At 38.3% G+C, this 16,803-nt stretch overlaps 1 protein-coding gene across 1 annotated transcript; it reads left to right on the top strand.

Moving 5' to 3' along the window:
- Positions 1–13,650: 13,650 nt before the first annotated feature.
- Positions 13,651–16,484, top strand: LOC114245311 (uncharacterized). Its single transcript, XM_028177442.2, has 4 exons — positions 13,651–14,790; positions 14,912–14,989; positions 15,486–15,645; positions 16,292–16,484. The coding sequence occupies exons 1-4, from the start codon at positions 13,966–13,968 to the stop codon at positions 16,453–16,455; spliced, it is 1,227 nt and encodes a 408-aa protein (XP_028033243.2). The 5' UTR covers positions 13,651–13,965; the 3' UTR covers positions 16,456–16,484.
- Positions 16,485–16,803: the final 319 nt, after the last annotated feature.

Raw genomic sequence — 16,803 nt, 5'->3', positions numbered from 1 at the left:
TATGGTAACCCTAGCAATTTGAGTGGCGTTTAGATCTGTCAATGTTGATTTATTTTGCTTTATGAATTCATGCTTATTCTTTTTTATTTTGTTAAGATTAAGATTTTTATAATTCGCCGTTTTAATTATTTAGTTTATAAATAATAATAAACGAAGGAAACTGTCCATGTTGACCATTATTAATATCAGTGTAAGTAGGTATGAATTAAATTAGCAGCGTGGGACGGTATAGATAAATTAGGTTGAGAAAGTAATTTGATTAATGTAGTAATAAACTCTGCAAATGGTAATATGAAGTGAAATGAAATGAAGTTAATTAATATTACGAAACATGGCATGAAATGATATGGGACGAAATATAATCTCAGTAAAATGGTGGTCATTTACTTAGACTTTTTCATTGGACTTTTTGGAGGATCCCGAGAAGCTACGTCCAGCGGCTTTGTTTTTTTCCCACATTTGTGCACTTTCACAGATACTAAACAGTTAATAAACCACCGTTATTACACATCAAAACCCGAAGAAACACTAAATAGACAAAATAAAACAAATCAAACAACTTCACTCCTCGCGTTACCACCAAAAAGTCATTCATACCTAATAGGTACCATAAATAGGGCAGTCCATGCAACGAATTAAACAAAACGTTTTCAACTTAAATAAAATTCTTAAATACCTACTTACTCCTTTTTATAATAGAAATTTCTAACGTCTGTGGTCAGTATTACGATAAATACAACAGGAAAAATTTTAATCTTTTTTCATTTGTCTAAATTTCTTCATTGTACTATTAACACATATAATAGGAATAACACCGGTCATCGTTCTCGTCGAGCCCGTAGCTTGCGTCGAAGAGCTCGACGAGTAAATTAACCCACACACACAGGCCCACTGAGTTTCTCCCCGGATCTTCTCAGTGGGTCGCGTTTACGATCAGGTGGTAGATTCTGCGAAGCACGGCTTTGAGCCCCGTGAACTCACCTACTAGTTAAGGTTACGCTGAAATAGCTTCTCAAGGCTATCAGCTTAGGTAAAAAAAAGGAATAACACAAACTATAGATACAGAATTTATTATCAGTATTTTAGCAAAACCAAAAAGAGACTATCAAAATCATTACAAAAAAATAAAGAAATCCACAAAATACTATGTATTATTTACAGCATATTACGTGTTTAGCAACTATGGAATTTGATTGGAATCCATAAATAGCTGTTGTAGAATTTTGTCACATGGGATATTTATTGGCTTTGATTTGAGATTCTATTTAACCGGTGCTGTGCTAATAATAAAAGGTTTAAAAGGGATTATAAATTTATCTAAAGGAGAGTTCCTCATTCGTGTGAGATGCAACTAGAGATCACTATCTACCCTAGGTGCTCGTAGATTGGGTCAGCCCAAGGAAAAAGGATAGGCCTTCTGTAACAAACTGTGCCCATGCGAAAACAAATGTTACAGTGAAGTCAATTGCCAAAGCAAGCTTTAAAACACGTTAGTAGCTTCATTGCAAACCAACATTGATTCAAATTGACATTATATTTATACACCGAGTCGTACTGTACGCAATAATTCAGTAGGAAAACTGTATAACGGTCATAATATTGCCTGTGATAATACCAATTAAAAACAAAATTATACTTTTGTCAAAAACGAAAATCCCGTAGACCGAAAATATAGGTGGAGCATATTCTATATCTTTGAGTATTGTGTTAACGGCTTTGTTTATTAAATCTGAAAAAAAAACATTGTAATATGTACATACGCAACTTGTATTTTTGTTTTTAGATGTGTGAAAGAGCTCTCTGCCTATCTCGTATTAATTTGATACCGGAGCCCATTGGTGCTACAACGTGAATGCCGCCACCCACTTCGAAACAAGCCTCTGACAATCCAATACATCATTATATAAACAATAATTAAAACTTTTGCGGTTTTTCAACTTCAACCAATTTATTCCACGGTGTTATTTTTTTTCATTTATTGCTTAGATGGGTGGACGAGCTCACAGCCCACTAACCACTGTTAAGTGGTTACTGGAATCCATTATCTACAACGTAAATGCGCCACCTACCTTGAGATATAAGTTCTAAAGTCTCAAGTATAGTTACAACGGCTGCCCCACCCTTCAAACGGCAGAAATAGGCGGGGTGGTGGTACCTACCCGTGCGCACTCACAAGAGGTACCACCCAGGTACCCACCACCAGTAATTACGCAAATTATAATTTTGTGGGTTTAACTTTCATTACAAGATGTTATTCCTTCACCGTGGAAGTCAATCGTGAACATTTGTTGAGTACGTATTTCATTAGAAAAATTGGTACCCGCCTGAGATTCGAACACCAGTGCATCGCTCAACACGAATGCATCGGACGTCTTATCCATTAGGCCACGACGCACACTGTATTATTATCGAGATCTAGCAGAACTTAATTCAATCTTGCGTGGATTTATCTTTTTTTAATTTTACGTGTCATAAAATGTTAATATTAGATGTTATTTCGTATTTCTAAATAAATAAATAACATTAATTATTTATAAAAATCATTTATTTCTTTATTTACCTTAAAAATATTATTTTTAATACTGCAACTTTGTTCTAAATACACAAGAAATATATTTTACACCCCTAAATATATTCTAAAGACTAAATAAAATTCGCATAACCATCTTCCTCCGTCGAGTAAGTTTCTTCTCCCATGTTCTATTTTGCACTGTTGATTTGGAAGATAGAAGTGGATCTGAACCTATCAGAAATCGGTTAAGTACGTCTCGATTGGTGTTAATTCTGCTTGTTTTCCTGCTGAAATACTCGCGATTCCTCCTATATTCCTTATTGTTCGCTTCTTGAGCTTCTTCTGCTAATTGGTCCAAAGGTAAAACGCATGTTTCAATTACTTCTTTTAAGTGTGAGAGGATTTTGTGTATACTAGAAGGCATGTAGTACCAGGAACAATGTACTAAATAAAGTTTTCTTGTCTCTTCGGCATATGTCTTGTGCCTCCAAGATAACAGAAATGTTTGATTCAATCCAGATTGATCCCTGTTATTTTCGCTTACATTTCTCCCATTTAGATTGTATTTTTGCTGTAAGACTACTTATTAACATTTGAAGTGATCTTGGAGGGTTTCTACAGTTCTCTATGTCATAATGTTGTAGTATTTTTTCAATTATAAGTTTATTTTGACCTTTTTTTTATTACTTGGAAACCATATATTAAAAATATCTCGCCTTTTCATTGCGCTGAAAACAAAAAAAAATGTATGAGCGGGGCAAATAGGAGCAAGGGATTCCAACTAAATTTCAAAGAACATTAACCATAGAATGCTATAACAGTGATTTCCCGGTGTATACACTTGCATACATTTTTAAAAGTCAACACTAACATAAAAAAAAATTTTTTTTCAAGGACTGCAGCAAAAACGTAATTAATTAATAACATTTCAATATTATAAGGTTCAAACTTACCTTAACGTATCCTCGATGATATAACAAACGATAAAAATGACCAATTATAGCACTTTAAACGACAAGAACAGACCTGTTCGCATTCTGCAATAAAGCAAAACTAAACAATACACTCGTGCTAGTACGCATAAGCTATGTTTCGAGACTTCCCCTGTGTTGTATGGTGTTACACACTTATTAATTTTATTTAATATCGGTTATTTAGTTATACACCTGTGTAATAAAGGGAGTTTTAGGAATATTTAGAAGAGTATTATTTTTTAATTAAGTTCTGCTAGATCTCGATAATAATACAGTGTGCGACGACTTCAAGAGCATGAATTTTGATCAGTATCGCATTTGATCTAGGAGTTTTACCAGTAATGAAACAATAGGTACTTAGTGTAAAATTCAAAATAAAACACATTCTCCTTCATAGCCACGGGCAGGTCTATAGATAATACACTTAATATTCTATTTCTGCAGCGAAGCAGTCCTTCTTTCCGGTTTGAAGGATAACAGCATTCATGATGCGATAACTACTTAACACCACGTAAGCCGTGAGCTTGAACACCGGTGCATCGCTGAACACGTAGGTATGCACCGGACGTCTTACCCTTTAGGCCGCGACGACTTCAAATTAATTTGTCAAATTAAATTGTTAATAAATTAACCGTGAGTCTCGTATTAAGAGCGTATTTCCTTATAAAATGAATTTCAACACCGGCACCATCGCTTGAACTGAAATAGACGCCTTTAGAACGCTACTTATAATAAACTGATGTAAAATATTTAACTTTACTCACCATCGCATGTATATGATAGCACACGTATGCATAGTTGTTTCATATTCTTCACTTCCATTAGAAATAAATCATTTACAAATGCCAAGCTAGTCAATTGAATAATGAAAAACAAATTCCATAAACCAACTGTTATCATTGCGACGATGGAAAATAACTGAAATAATTATTATTTTTCCACTAAAAGTATCATAATAAACTAATATAATATAGACCATACATATACATATATATTAATGTTTCATATCCCCATACTAATTTATAATACAAAACAAAAGCAATCTGGAGTTTCCAAAAATGTAATACAATAATTTGATAGACATTGCAAAATTAATGATTAAAAACAAGAAAGTTCATGGCCGATTCTCCACTGTGACTGTGACTGTTACCAAATAATTAATTGTATGAGTAACACTGATTTCTTGAAACTCCTGCGCGCGTCCCACTGTCGTCCTTTGATGGTACTATGACAGAAAACTTGAGCAGAACAAAAAAATTTAAATGCCAAGAATTTTCATCTTAACTCGTCGAATAACTTAGAAACGAATAAAGAACAACCATGCAAACATTCATTATTATCCATGCATATACTATTATATAACTATGTACATATTTTTATATATAAAACCGATGTCTTAATTGTAGTATTCACATCATCAATTCAGGTAGCCGCTACACTTCTACCGACCGAAAATCAGGATGTTTTCATTATCAACGAAATTATATAAGCCCAAAGGACATTCATTCATACTAACTTTGATTTCAGAGCGTGATCCAGCAACAATTGATCCAATAACTAAAAAAGTCCAAATAGAAACAGTCGCAGTGATAAGGAAAACCTGAAAAGTGTCAATTTATTCTGTACGTAAAGGAAATACATTATAATATTATATTATATAAGCTGAAATGATAATTGTCATTTTTTTCTTATATTAAAAATCAAAGTAGGTATAAGATTGTTGCATCGTCATTTGTTTTTCAAATGCAAATTTTAAGCAAATCGGATATCTTAGGTTACTACCTACATAGATATTATTAATTGTTACGATGATAGTTATTACATTTATAGATCAGTACCTACAGGTCAAGATAATAAAATCGTTTTAAAATATAACGTGGATAATTACCTAGTCAGGTCATAAATTCTGTCACATGTTTAATGTAAAATAATTGAAACAAGTTTATTCATTATGTAACCATTCATATACCAAAATGAACTTAACAAAACATAGATTCTTATGACACTAAAGTTTATTCAAAATGACCTCCGTGATTTTGAATACAGGCCTTCAATCTGCGCGGCCAGTCATCTATCGCAGCACGAACGAGGTCCATGTCAATATCGGCGGCTGCCTTAATCAAGGATGTCTTGAGTGACTCCAAATTGGGATGAGGCTTTGAGCACGCCTTTTTTTTTTTTTTTAAGAGATTTTATGACCTGGTAACTAAGACCTTTAACATGCAACGCAATAACTGCAACACGGTCTTCTTTAAGCGTCCACTCCATATTTAAAAATGAGTAAAATTCTAAAAGTATACATTTTTATTTTCATGAACAATTCGAAATTCGAATTCAATAAACTTTTTTGTGGCCAGCATTCTAAAAGAAAAGTTTTTACTGTGTGACAATACTTATGACCTGACTAGGTATAATAATAAAAATTAAGGATATGTTTAGGCAAGTACTAACTAAACGTAATTATTTGAATCTTACCGGTAAGCTATATATTTCGGTGATCAAACGGTAACATTTGAGAATATTAAAAATCAAAGACTGATACTTTATAAATGTATAATTTTTCATTCGTGTTCCATTATTCTTTATTTTTGGCATAATTTGGAAAATCCACGAACCACAAATCCACGATCTTGAACGTCGAATACCTGAATCTTTCCTAAGCGGTAGGTTTCTTTTGTAATACATCGCGATCCGATCATTAATATAAGCCAATCGTAGCGTTAAGTTCGCTATAAAAAATGCAGTCACAAGAACATCCACATAAATTATTGTAAGGCCCAAACCCAGGAAGAATGTTTTGTATGGTTGATCGATGTAATCAAAAACTTGAATTAAAAAGCCAGAAATAAAAGGCACAGTGACTACTATTAGTAAAAAAATGTAAATAAGACGAATTTTCTTAAACAACACTGTACAACGGTCCAATTTTAACAAACGATCTATTTTTTGTAGATTAATAAAGAGATCGATGTCAGCTTCTCTCGTTAAAAACTTGTCATATGTTATAGTTACAAGATATGTTAAATATTGCGAAGAAGTCCCCAAAGAACATGAAGCTGCTAACATCCATAAAAATGCATACAATTTTTCCCAATTGTTTGCGACAGTAATTTTGTTTTTAGCTTTTAAAGAAATACGATTAGAGCCAAGAAACTTTTGGTATTTATATATTGGAGAAAAACTCATATTTATATACTCTTCTAGATAATTTCCACTCATTTTTTCCAATATCTTTGAAACTAGATACGATATCACGTAAGTTAGTACACACTTCTTTTAGAGAATCAGATATAACGAATTGAAATTAAAATGTTCGATATTTATTTGGCTTATCAGTTATTGTTTATCAAAGCACTCATCGTTTTGATTATAAGCATTTAAAAATCGCTTTAAAAGCTATGAAAACGTGAATTGGTATAATATGCTGTAAAATGATTATGATATACATACTTTTTTTTCGGGTCGGGTGCCGAACCTCCACCGAGGTCGAGGCCGAGGTCCCCGCCCCTAGGGCGCGCGCGGGGTATGTAAAATATATACCTACTAAAATTCCTTTTTTTTTTTACCGCCCACTACTTTCTTAGCATGGCCAAAACTAGCATAATAATGCCATTGAATGTTAGCCTCTCGAAAAATTATCTAATTTACAGTAATTTCGTTTCGGGATGGCTGACCAAGCTTGTTTAAGTAGTTGTCGCAGCATGAATGCTGTTATCCTTCAAACCGGAAAAAGGATTGCTTCTTTCGTACTGTCAAGATGAGTGAATGTTTTTTTCGATATTTATGGACCTAGTGCGTTTTCAATCCGGAAATTTTGATGTCAAAGATGCACGTCGCTCTGGTCGCCAGAACAACTCGCGCCCTCCCACCAAGCATACTGGCGACTAGCTAGGACTCTCAAATCCGAAACTACCGCTACTATGCCTCCCCTCGTACGCCCTTCGGGACAACCACCGGCTTTCGATGACGATGACAAGGCTGAGCTGCTGGCCGATGCACTGCAAGAGCAGTGCACCACCAGCACTCAATACGCGGACCCCGAACACACCGAGTTAGTCGACAGTGAGGTCGAGCGCAGAGCTTCCCTACCGCCCTCGGACGCGTTACCCCCCATTACCACTGACGAAGTTAGAGAAGCGATCCACAACCTCCAACCTAAGAAGGCACCCGGCTCCGACGGCATCCGTAACTGCGCGCTTAAGCTCTTACCAGTCCAACTGATAGCAATGTTGGCTACCCTTTTTAAATGCCGCTATGACGCACTGCATCTTTCCCGCGGTGTGGAAAGAAGCGGACGTTATCGGTATACATAAGCCGGGCAAACCGAAAAACGAAACTGCTAGTTACCGTCCGATTAGTCTCCTCCCGACGATAGGCAAAATTTACGAACGGCTCCTTCGGAAACGCCTCTGGGACTTCGTTACCGCGAATAAAATTCTAATAGACGAGCAGTTTGGATTCCGCGCTAAGCACTCGTGCGTACAACAAGTGCACCGCCTCACGGAGCATATCTTAATAGGGCTAAATAGGCGTAAACAAATCCCGACCGGCGCCCTCTTCTTCGATATCGCGAAAGCGTTCGACAAAGTCTGGCACAACGGTTTGATCTACAAACTGTACAACATGGGAGTGCCAGACAGACTCGTGCTCATCATACGAGACTTCTTGTCAAGCCGTTTGTTTCGATATCGAGTAGAGGGAACTCGCTCTCGCCCCCATCATCTGACTGCCGGAGTCCCGCAAGGCTCCGCGCTCCCCGTTATTATTTAGTTTCTATATCAACGATATGCCTCGGTCTCCGGAGACCCATCTAGCGCTCTTCGCCGATGACACGGCTATCTACTACTCGTGTAGGAAGATGTCGTTGCTGCATCGGCGACTCCAGATCGCAGTAGCCACCATGGGACAGTGGTTCCGGAAGTGGCGCATCGACATCAACCCCACGAAAAGCACAGCGGTGCTCTTGAAAAGGGGTCGCCCTCCGAATACCACTTCGAGCATCCCACTGCCTAATAGGCGCGCAAACACCTCCGCCGTTAGCCCCGTCACTCTCTTTGGCCAGCCCATACCGTGGGCCTCGCAGGTCAAATATCTAGGCGTCACCCTCGACAGAGGGATGACATTCCGTCCCCATATTAAAACGGTACGGGACCGTGCCGCCTTCATATTAGGACGTCTCTACCCTATGCTTTGCAAGCGAAGCAAACTGTCCCTCCGTAATAAGGTAACTCTCTACAAAACTTGCATACGCCCCGTTATGACGTATGCAAGCGTAGTGTTCGCTCACGCAGCCCGCACCAACTTGAAGCCCCTTCAGGTTATTCAATCACGATTCTGCAGGATAGCCGTCGGAGCACCATGGTTCCTGAGAAACGTGGATCTCCACGATGACCTGGAGCTCGACTCTGTCAGTAAGTATCTACAGTCGACATCATTGCGCCATTTCGAGAAGGCGGCACGACATGAGAACCCTCTTGTCGTGGCCGCTGGAAACTACATACCCGATTCTGTAGACCGAATGGTTAACAGTCGACGTCGCCCAAAGCACGTCATTACGGATCCTCCCGATCCATTAACGGTGCTTTGAGGCACCACAAGCACCGATCACCGTCCTCGTCGAACCCATCGCTTGCGACGAAGGGCTCGACGAGCGAATTAACCCCTAGACACGGCCCACTGAGTTTCTCGCCGGATCTTCTCAGTGGGTCGCGTTTCCGATCCGGTGGTAGATTCTGCGAAGCACTGCTCTTGCTAGGGTCAGTGTTAGCAACTCTCCGGTTTGAGACCCGTGAGCTCACCTACACACGTTAGGGTGAAGCTGGAATAGCAGCCTCTTAAGGCTATGAGCATAGGTAAGAAAAAAGAAAAAAGAAGAAGAAAGGCTCTGGTCGCCTTATTACGGATAAAATGGATGCCATTTTTGAAAAAGTGGAGCAAGATCGGCATATCAGTATTTACGACGTAGCTGAACAACTGGGAATTAATCACAAAATAGTTTTGGCGCGTTTGAAAAAAAATGGGTACACAAAAAAGCTCGATATTTGGGTACCTCACGAGCTCACTGAAAGAAACCTTATGAACTGTGTACCGTTTTGGATTCTTTATTACGACGTAATGAAACCGGAACATTTTTGAAGAAGCTGATAGCTGGTGATGAAAAGTGGATCACGTACGACAAGAACGTGCGAAAAAGGTCGTGGTCAAAGGCCGGCTTCACAGACTGTGGCGAAACCCGGGTTAACTCGCCGAAAGGTGATGCTGTCTGTGTGGTGGGATTGGAAGGGCATTATTCATTATGAGCTGTTACCACCAGGCAGGACCATCGATTCTGAACTCTACTGCGAACAACTGATGAGATTAAAGTAAGAAGTTGAGAGAAAGCGACCGGAATTAATCAACAGATGGGGTGTGGTTTTTCATCATGATAACGCTAGAACTCACACATCTTTAGCCACTCAGCAAAAATTAAGAACCTACAAAACAAAATGGTACCTACATAGGTACTTTAGTTAAATGTAAATAAACTATATAAAAAAATGTTGTGAACTTTCTTAAAAAATGCGAAGAAACTTTCTCCCCAACCTATTATCCGGAGTCCCGCAAGGCTCCGCACTCTCCCCGTTACTATTTAGTTTGTATATCAACGATATACCCCGGTCTCCGGAGACCCATCTAGCGCTCTTCGCCGATAACACGGCTATCTACTACTCGTGTAGGAAGATGTCGTTGCTTCATCGGCGACTCCAGACCGCAGTAACCACCATGGGACAGTGGTTCCGGAAGTGGCGAATAGACATTAACCCCACGAAAAGCACAGCGGTGCTATTCAAAAGGGGTCGCCCTCCGAATACCACTTCGAGCACCCCACTCCCCAATAGGCGCGTAAACACCTCCGCCGTTAGCCCCATCACTCTCTTTGACCAGCCCATACCGTGGGCCCCGAAGGTCAAATACCTAGGCGTCACCCTCGACAGAGGGATGACATTCCGTCCCCACGTAAAAACGGTACGCGATCGCGCCGCGTTTATACTAGGACGACTCTACCCAATGCTTTGTAGACGAAGCAAACTGTCCCTCCGTAATAAGGTAACCCTCTACAAAACTTGCATACGCCCCGTTATGACGTATGCAAGCGTAGTGTTCGCTCACGCGGCCCGCACCAACTTGAAACCCCTTCAGGTTATACAATCCCGATTCTGCAGGATAGCCGTCGGAGCACCATGGTTCCAGAGGAACGTGGACCTCCACGATGACCTGGAGCTCGACCCCATCAGTAAGTATCTACAGTCGGCATCGCTGCGCCACTTTGAGAAGGCGGCACGACATGAGAACCCTCTTGTCGTGGCCGCCGGAAACTACATACCCGATCCTGTAGACCGTTTGGTAAACCGTCGACGTCGCCCAAAGCACGTCATCACGGATCCTCCTGATCCATTAACGGTGCTTTTAGGCAATACAAGCACCGGTCACCGTCCTCGCCGAACCCGTCGCTTGCGACGAAGGGCTCGACGAGCGAATTAACCCACAGACACAGCCCACTGAGTTTCTCGCCGGATCTTCTCAGTGGGTCGCGCTTCCGATCCGGTGGTAGATTCTGCGAAGCACTGCTCTTGCTAGGGCGGTGTTAGCAATTCTCCGGTTTGAGCCCCGCGAGCTCACCTACACAAGCTAGGGTACGCTGAAGTAGCCTCTCAAGGCTATCAGCATAGGAAGGAAAAAAAAAAAAAAAAAAAAAAAAAAAAAAAAAAAAAAAAAAAAAACCTATTATTTTATTTTTTTATTTTTTTTCTACAAAACAAGACATCTACAACGTAAATGCGCCACCCACCTCGAGATATAAGTTCTAAGATCTCAGTATAGTTACAACGGCTACCCCACCCTTCGAACCGAAACGCATTACTGCTTATGACTTATGCGCATGACTTATGTCCGTAACGTAAAAAAGTTTTTTCAAATGCGATTCTTGGGCTCTGAGGTAGGTTGATAGAAATATTCAAGAGAAGTTCCATGGAATCTATATAGGAGTGTAACATTTTGTTCAAAAATACCAATACAAATCTTTTACCAATTTTTGTCGCTGAGGTCTTTTTTATTTTTTATTGCTTAGATGGGCGAACGAGCTCACAGCCCACCTGGTGTTAAGTGGTTACTGGAGCCCATAGACATCTACAACGTAAATGCGTCACCCACCTTGAGATATAAGTTCTAAGATCTCAGTATAGTTACAACGGCTGCCCTACCCTTCAGACCGAAACGCATTACTGCTTCACGGCAGGGGCGGTGGTACCTACCCGCGCGGACTCACAAGAGGTCCTGCCACCAGTAACTACGCAAATTATAATTTTGCGGGTTTGATTTCTATTACACGATGTTATTCCTTCACCGTGGAAGTCAATCGTAAACATTTGTGGAGTACGTATTTCATTAGAAAAATTGGTACCCGCCTGCGGGATTCGAACACCGGTGCATCGCTACACACGTATGCACCGGACGTCTTATCCTTTAGGCCACGACGACTTCAAAGTCGCAGAGAGGACTGTAAATTTTAGAATCAGATCACAGAATCTTGCGTGAAATTATTAAAATAGGAGCCAAAACATGAATTTGACGTTTTAACGTATAGTTTCTAAGCACTATATACGTGTTTTACCCACTTCGATAAAGCGGCACGACACGAGAACCCTCTCATCGTGGCCGCCGGTAACTACATTCCCGATCCTGCGGACAGAATGAGAAGCAGTCGATAATATACCTATTGATTTTTTATTAACCTGTTCTCACTTACGGTTGTTTTTAATTTAACTATAATTTTAAAAAAACTTTTTCAGGCCTCTACCATGGTTGATTCAATGCTGTGTATGCTACCGGCTTTACTAATCATGCTTATGATATTCTTCAGCTTATGTGTTATTGCTGAAGCTTTAACATCGAAATTAGATATGACTAAAAAGCTATGCGCCATGGGCATGCACTCATTCACTGATGGTAAGCAAGATTTTATGACTGACTGACTGCATTGAACAATGACACACTTGAAAGGTAACGTCATTGTTCAATGAAGCGTGCTCTTTTGTGTAACATTAATTAAAACTTCTAATTTTGTTTTCTTGGCCGCATTATTGGTTCTTATTACTTTTTTATTAATTTAATAAAGGATAGTAAGTCAGCACGTTAAATAAATACTTTTATACAAATTAGAGTTACTCGAATTTAATGGGATTAACTGAAGTTCTGTAATTACTCGTCGTATCAATCATTATTTGTAGTATAAATATTTATTCTCCGTATTAATTTAGAATATTGATGCTTTAATGTTGTGTGCTCCAATTAAAGTAATGCGTATGAACGATAACTTAATAATTCCATGTTAGTTAACTAAGAAATATTCTTAATTACGAAATATATAAAATTAATTTATAGGTGCGTTTGTTTGTTCCAATTTTATATTTTCACGTGTCTCGTGCGAGTCTTTGTACGGCAGCACTGTTTGGTTGGAACCTCAACAAGGTTTATAGTATAATTACTACTAATTACTTCTTACCATAAATCAACGAATTACTCCAACAAAGCGGATGATTTTCATAACGTCTGTCCCAAAAAAAAATTTTAGTTCGTTGTTTTTTCAATTTAATAATTTTTAATTTTTTGTTATTCATAATTAATATATAATTAAGAAATGAAAATTATAATCTATATATATATATAGAAATGAATTGGTGTTCGTTAGTCTCGCTAAAACTCGAGAACGGCTGGACCGATTTCGCTAATTTTGGTCTTGAATTATTTGTGGAAGTCCAGAGAAGGTTTTAAAGGTAGATATATATGAAAATGCTCCGAGTTAAATAAAAATACCAATTTTGTTTTTACTTTGATGTTGTTGGACGGATTCCTTTTGTTTGTTTTAAGTTTATTTTATATAAAAGTTTAGGTCTTTTATTTATCGATTGAAGCAGTACGAAGTCTGCCGGGTCAGCTAGTCTATAATAATTACCTACTATTTATGACAGATTGATGTGATTAAATTTAATTTTTTTCTTTATTTTTAAATAGTGTTTTGTCATGGTGATGTTCCGTTGAAATACGTTCATTGTATTTTACTAAAATAAAGAAAACATATACTTAAAATGTATTTTACAAAAAATATACCGACTAATAAGAATAATAACTAAACTAGTTTTAGATGAATATTTTCAAGTACATATTAATAGGAAGTTATAGTTATATTTAACATGTAACATTTTTTGACAGACATATCCCGGAGAAACTCTAAGCAAATAGTGCTACTACTCGAAGCAAAACAACCGTTGTCAGTTTTCAACATTTACACACTTCGCACTCGATTACCGATCCATCTGCTCGGCGTTACGGCCAGTTACACTATAGTGTTGCTACAATTTGCGGTTTTGTAACTCAATCTATAAATACATTAAATATTAATTATACCCACATATTAAAATACATCGATTTAAATTTTTCAAAATGTTGAAAAAAAGTGCAATGATAACTATGAAGAGTCCAGAGTATCTATCAAAAGATATTTTAGATGAGGACTTCGTTCGGGTTTTTCGTTTTCCATTTTTGGTGCAAATGGCGCTAGGATCATGCAGAGTCCACTTGAAAGCCAGATTCATTACTATACCGACGCTCGGTCAAAAACTTTACACTGTAATGAGCATAATAATTTGTTCTTTGTTGTATTTTAATATGACGAAGCTTTATCTACCCCTATATTACGAACACAGTATCGTGTACTATATTTTTTTGACTGTGACTGGTTTGGATCAATTATCTTTTTTTGCAAATTTAATTCATCTGCGATTTCTTAATGGGGAAACTAATACTGCATTCTACATCATGATGCAGAGAATTGATCGGAATATGAAGATTGATCACAACAATATTTTCAACAAAATGGTTACACTAGCTAATATATTAACGATTACGTTAATTATATTACATTACGTTGGCCTTGTAATATCAACGATAATATTGAAAGAATACTCACTGCTTAGTTTGTTTGGATTGTTGTACGGTCAATTAATGCTGATGGTCGAAATGGCGCACTGTTCAAATCTAATTATATTTTTCTTTATACGGGTTCGTTTTGTGAATGCTATTTTAAAAAATCATGTTCATCCGGAAAATCAAAATCAACCACCGAAACTTGTTACGTACTTAATAACTAATAGAATTATGAGGTACCTCGCTGCACAAACACATGACTTCATCGTAAACGACACAGACGTTTATTTGAAGCAAATATTCCAAGGATTTTCGATGTTTATCGATATTTATAGATTTCAGGCAAGTAAAATGTTATTAATTACTCAAAATTTTCCGTAAAGAATACTCGCCATGCTCTGAGATTTCATCAGGATAACGTAATTTATTTTTGTTATATAAATACATGTTTTACTTTTTTCAGGTATGCCTCTTTTGCATAAAGCTAGTTGTATTGAGCCTGCTAAATTTCGGATTCTGCTTGGTTGCGATACAAAGAAATGTAAGTCAAAGCACGAAGTGACTAGAATTAATCATATTCTAAAGACAAGTTTTTCAGACAGGATTTGGGTCACTCATATGTCACTCATACACACTCAAGTCCATGCGACTTTGCCTTAGCTTATGTTGATTACATACATTTCTGTACACGTTACAAGCATTGACTCTATTCGAATTTGACAGCGTCTAGGGGCACTGGACTTAAACGAACCTAATAGAATCCACAAAGTAAAAACAAAATGTCAACCTTTCGGTCGAAGTCCAAATTATCTTCAAACTGTGCCCCATGAATGTTGCGAAACAGAAATGTGCAAATCATTAAAATCGAGGCCATGGTTAAAATACATGGATTGGGTATAATTCGAGAAATAGACTGCTATTATTGCTACAGAAACTCACTAGCCGAACATAGCATTATGTACCGTTTAAGTGTCCGTGCCCGTTAAGTGCCCGTACATCAATTTTGAAGTCATTAAATTAGCTAATGGTTTTCGCAGGTTTTAGGAACAAATTATTTAGGAAACTACTATATTATAGTAAATTCAGTTATGGGATTTTGCACTGCGCTGTATGTAAGCGGACGCTGTGAATTGTTCTTCAGAGAAATACGGGAAACCAAGCGTTTGTCCGTTGCTGTCCTGTTGCAATATCAAGAAGGTACCATACTTTTGATAGCATATTTCCCTAAACTCCCCCAAGGCGAGTATCAATTGTCCAATATACCTGGATACGTCCTAGATACGTCCTTCAGTCCAACTGCGGGTCAGTTACTTTTTTTGTGTAGATGAGTCAACGAGCTGGAAGGTCTCTACCCAGGGGAAAATGTTTACTGAAGATCATAGATGCCGTGATGGAGCGTGAATGTGCCAATCAATATGAGGTCAAATCTCTATTAAGTTCTATAACGGCTGTCCGACCTTTCAAACCAGAAAGCCCGACTACTTCGCGGCAGAAATAGGCAGGGCGGCGGTACCTACCCGTACGTGCTTACAATGGTACTAGTAATCGCAGTACACTGGTATAATAACTGATAGAACGATGCTATACCGATTCGACAGATCAAGAGAGCAACCGATTGTGAATAAATAATACTTATCTAAAGTTCGAGTCCCCTTTTGAATGCCTTCATTAGAAAATAAAGTTGACGTCATAAAATAAATAAAACAATAATATTGGAACTCTATAATTAGTTATATAATAATATATTCATTTATTTTTATAGGATTGGCCCTAATGCTTTTGTAGCCTCATTATGCAAATTTAGATTTTTTTTGAAATTATACTAACAAAATAATAATTTCAGGTCCCCTCAGAGAAAAGGCGACGAGAATGTTAAAAATTATAGAAGAGTCAACCCCTCAATTTTCCGTTTACGACATGTGGAATATGGACGGCTACACCTTCGTAAAAATATGCAGTTTAGTCACAAACCTCGTTGTGACTTTATTACAATTCGCTTACTTATAAAATTGAACGCTGTGAAGAAATACACATATGAAATATATCAATACTGTTTTCGCAATGATAGATACTAAACTTCGTCTGACTTGATGGGGTAGTTGTTAGAGCTCCTGAGTGTTAGGCCGAGGGTCGCGGATCCCTCAGGGGGTACCGTACGATCTCCCGAGAGGTCGCCTGCGCCCTCGCTGGTTCCCTTCCTTGGGATCTCGAGGCCGAGGTATTGGCTACGGTATACCGGCGCAGGACACAGTCCCTGAGTCGGGTACGGACACCCGGCCTGTCGGCTGTCAGTCGGTGGAGGCGTGCTGCGCGTCATCTGGCGTACGCTAAATGGAGGGAGCGGTTGCTGGAAGA

Source organism: Bombyx mandarina, chromosome 13 (assembly GCF_030267445.1).
Source record: "Bombyx mandarina strain Sakado chromosome 13, ASM3026744v2".
In the NCBI taxonomy this organism is placed as follows: Eukaryota; Metazoa; Arthropoda; class Insecta; order Lepidoptera; family Bombycidae; genus Bombyx; species Bombyx mandarina.
This window is presented reverse-complemented; position numbering and strand designations above follow the sequence as displayed.

Bases quoted from the DNA above. Each gene is read 5' to 3' on its own strand.
- LOC114245311 (XM_028177442.2), top strand. From the start codon at position 13,966: ATGTTGAAAAAAAGTGCAATGATAACTATGAAGAGTCCAGAGTATCTA. The intron at 14,791-14,911 runs GCAAGTAAAATG...TACTTTTTTCAG, and splicing joins TCGATATTTATAGATTTCAG to GTATGCCTCTTTTGCATAAA. The intron at 14,990-15,485 runs GTAAGTCAAAGC...TGGTTTTCGCAG, and splicing joins TGGTTGCGATACAAAGAAAT to GTTTTAGGAACAAATTATTT.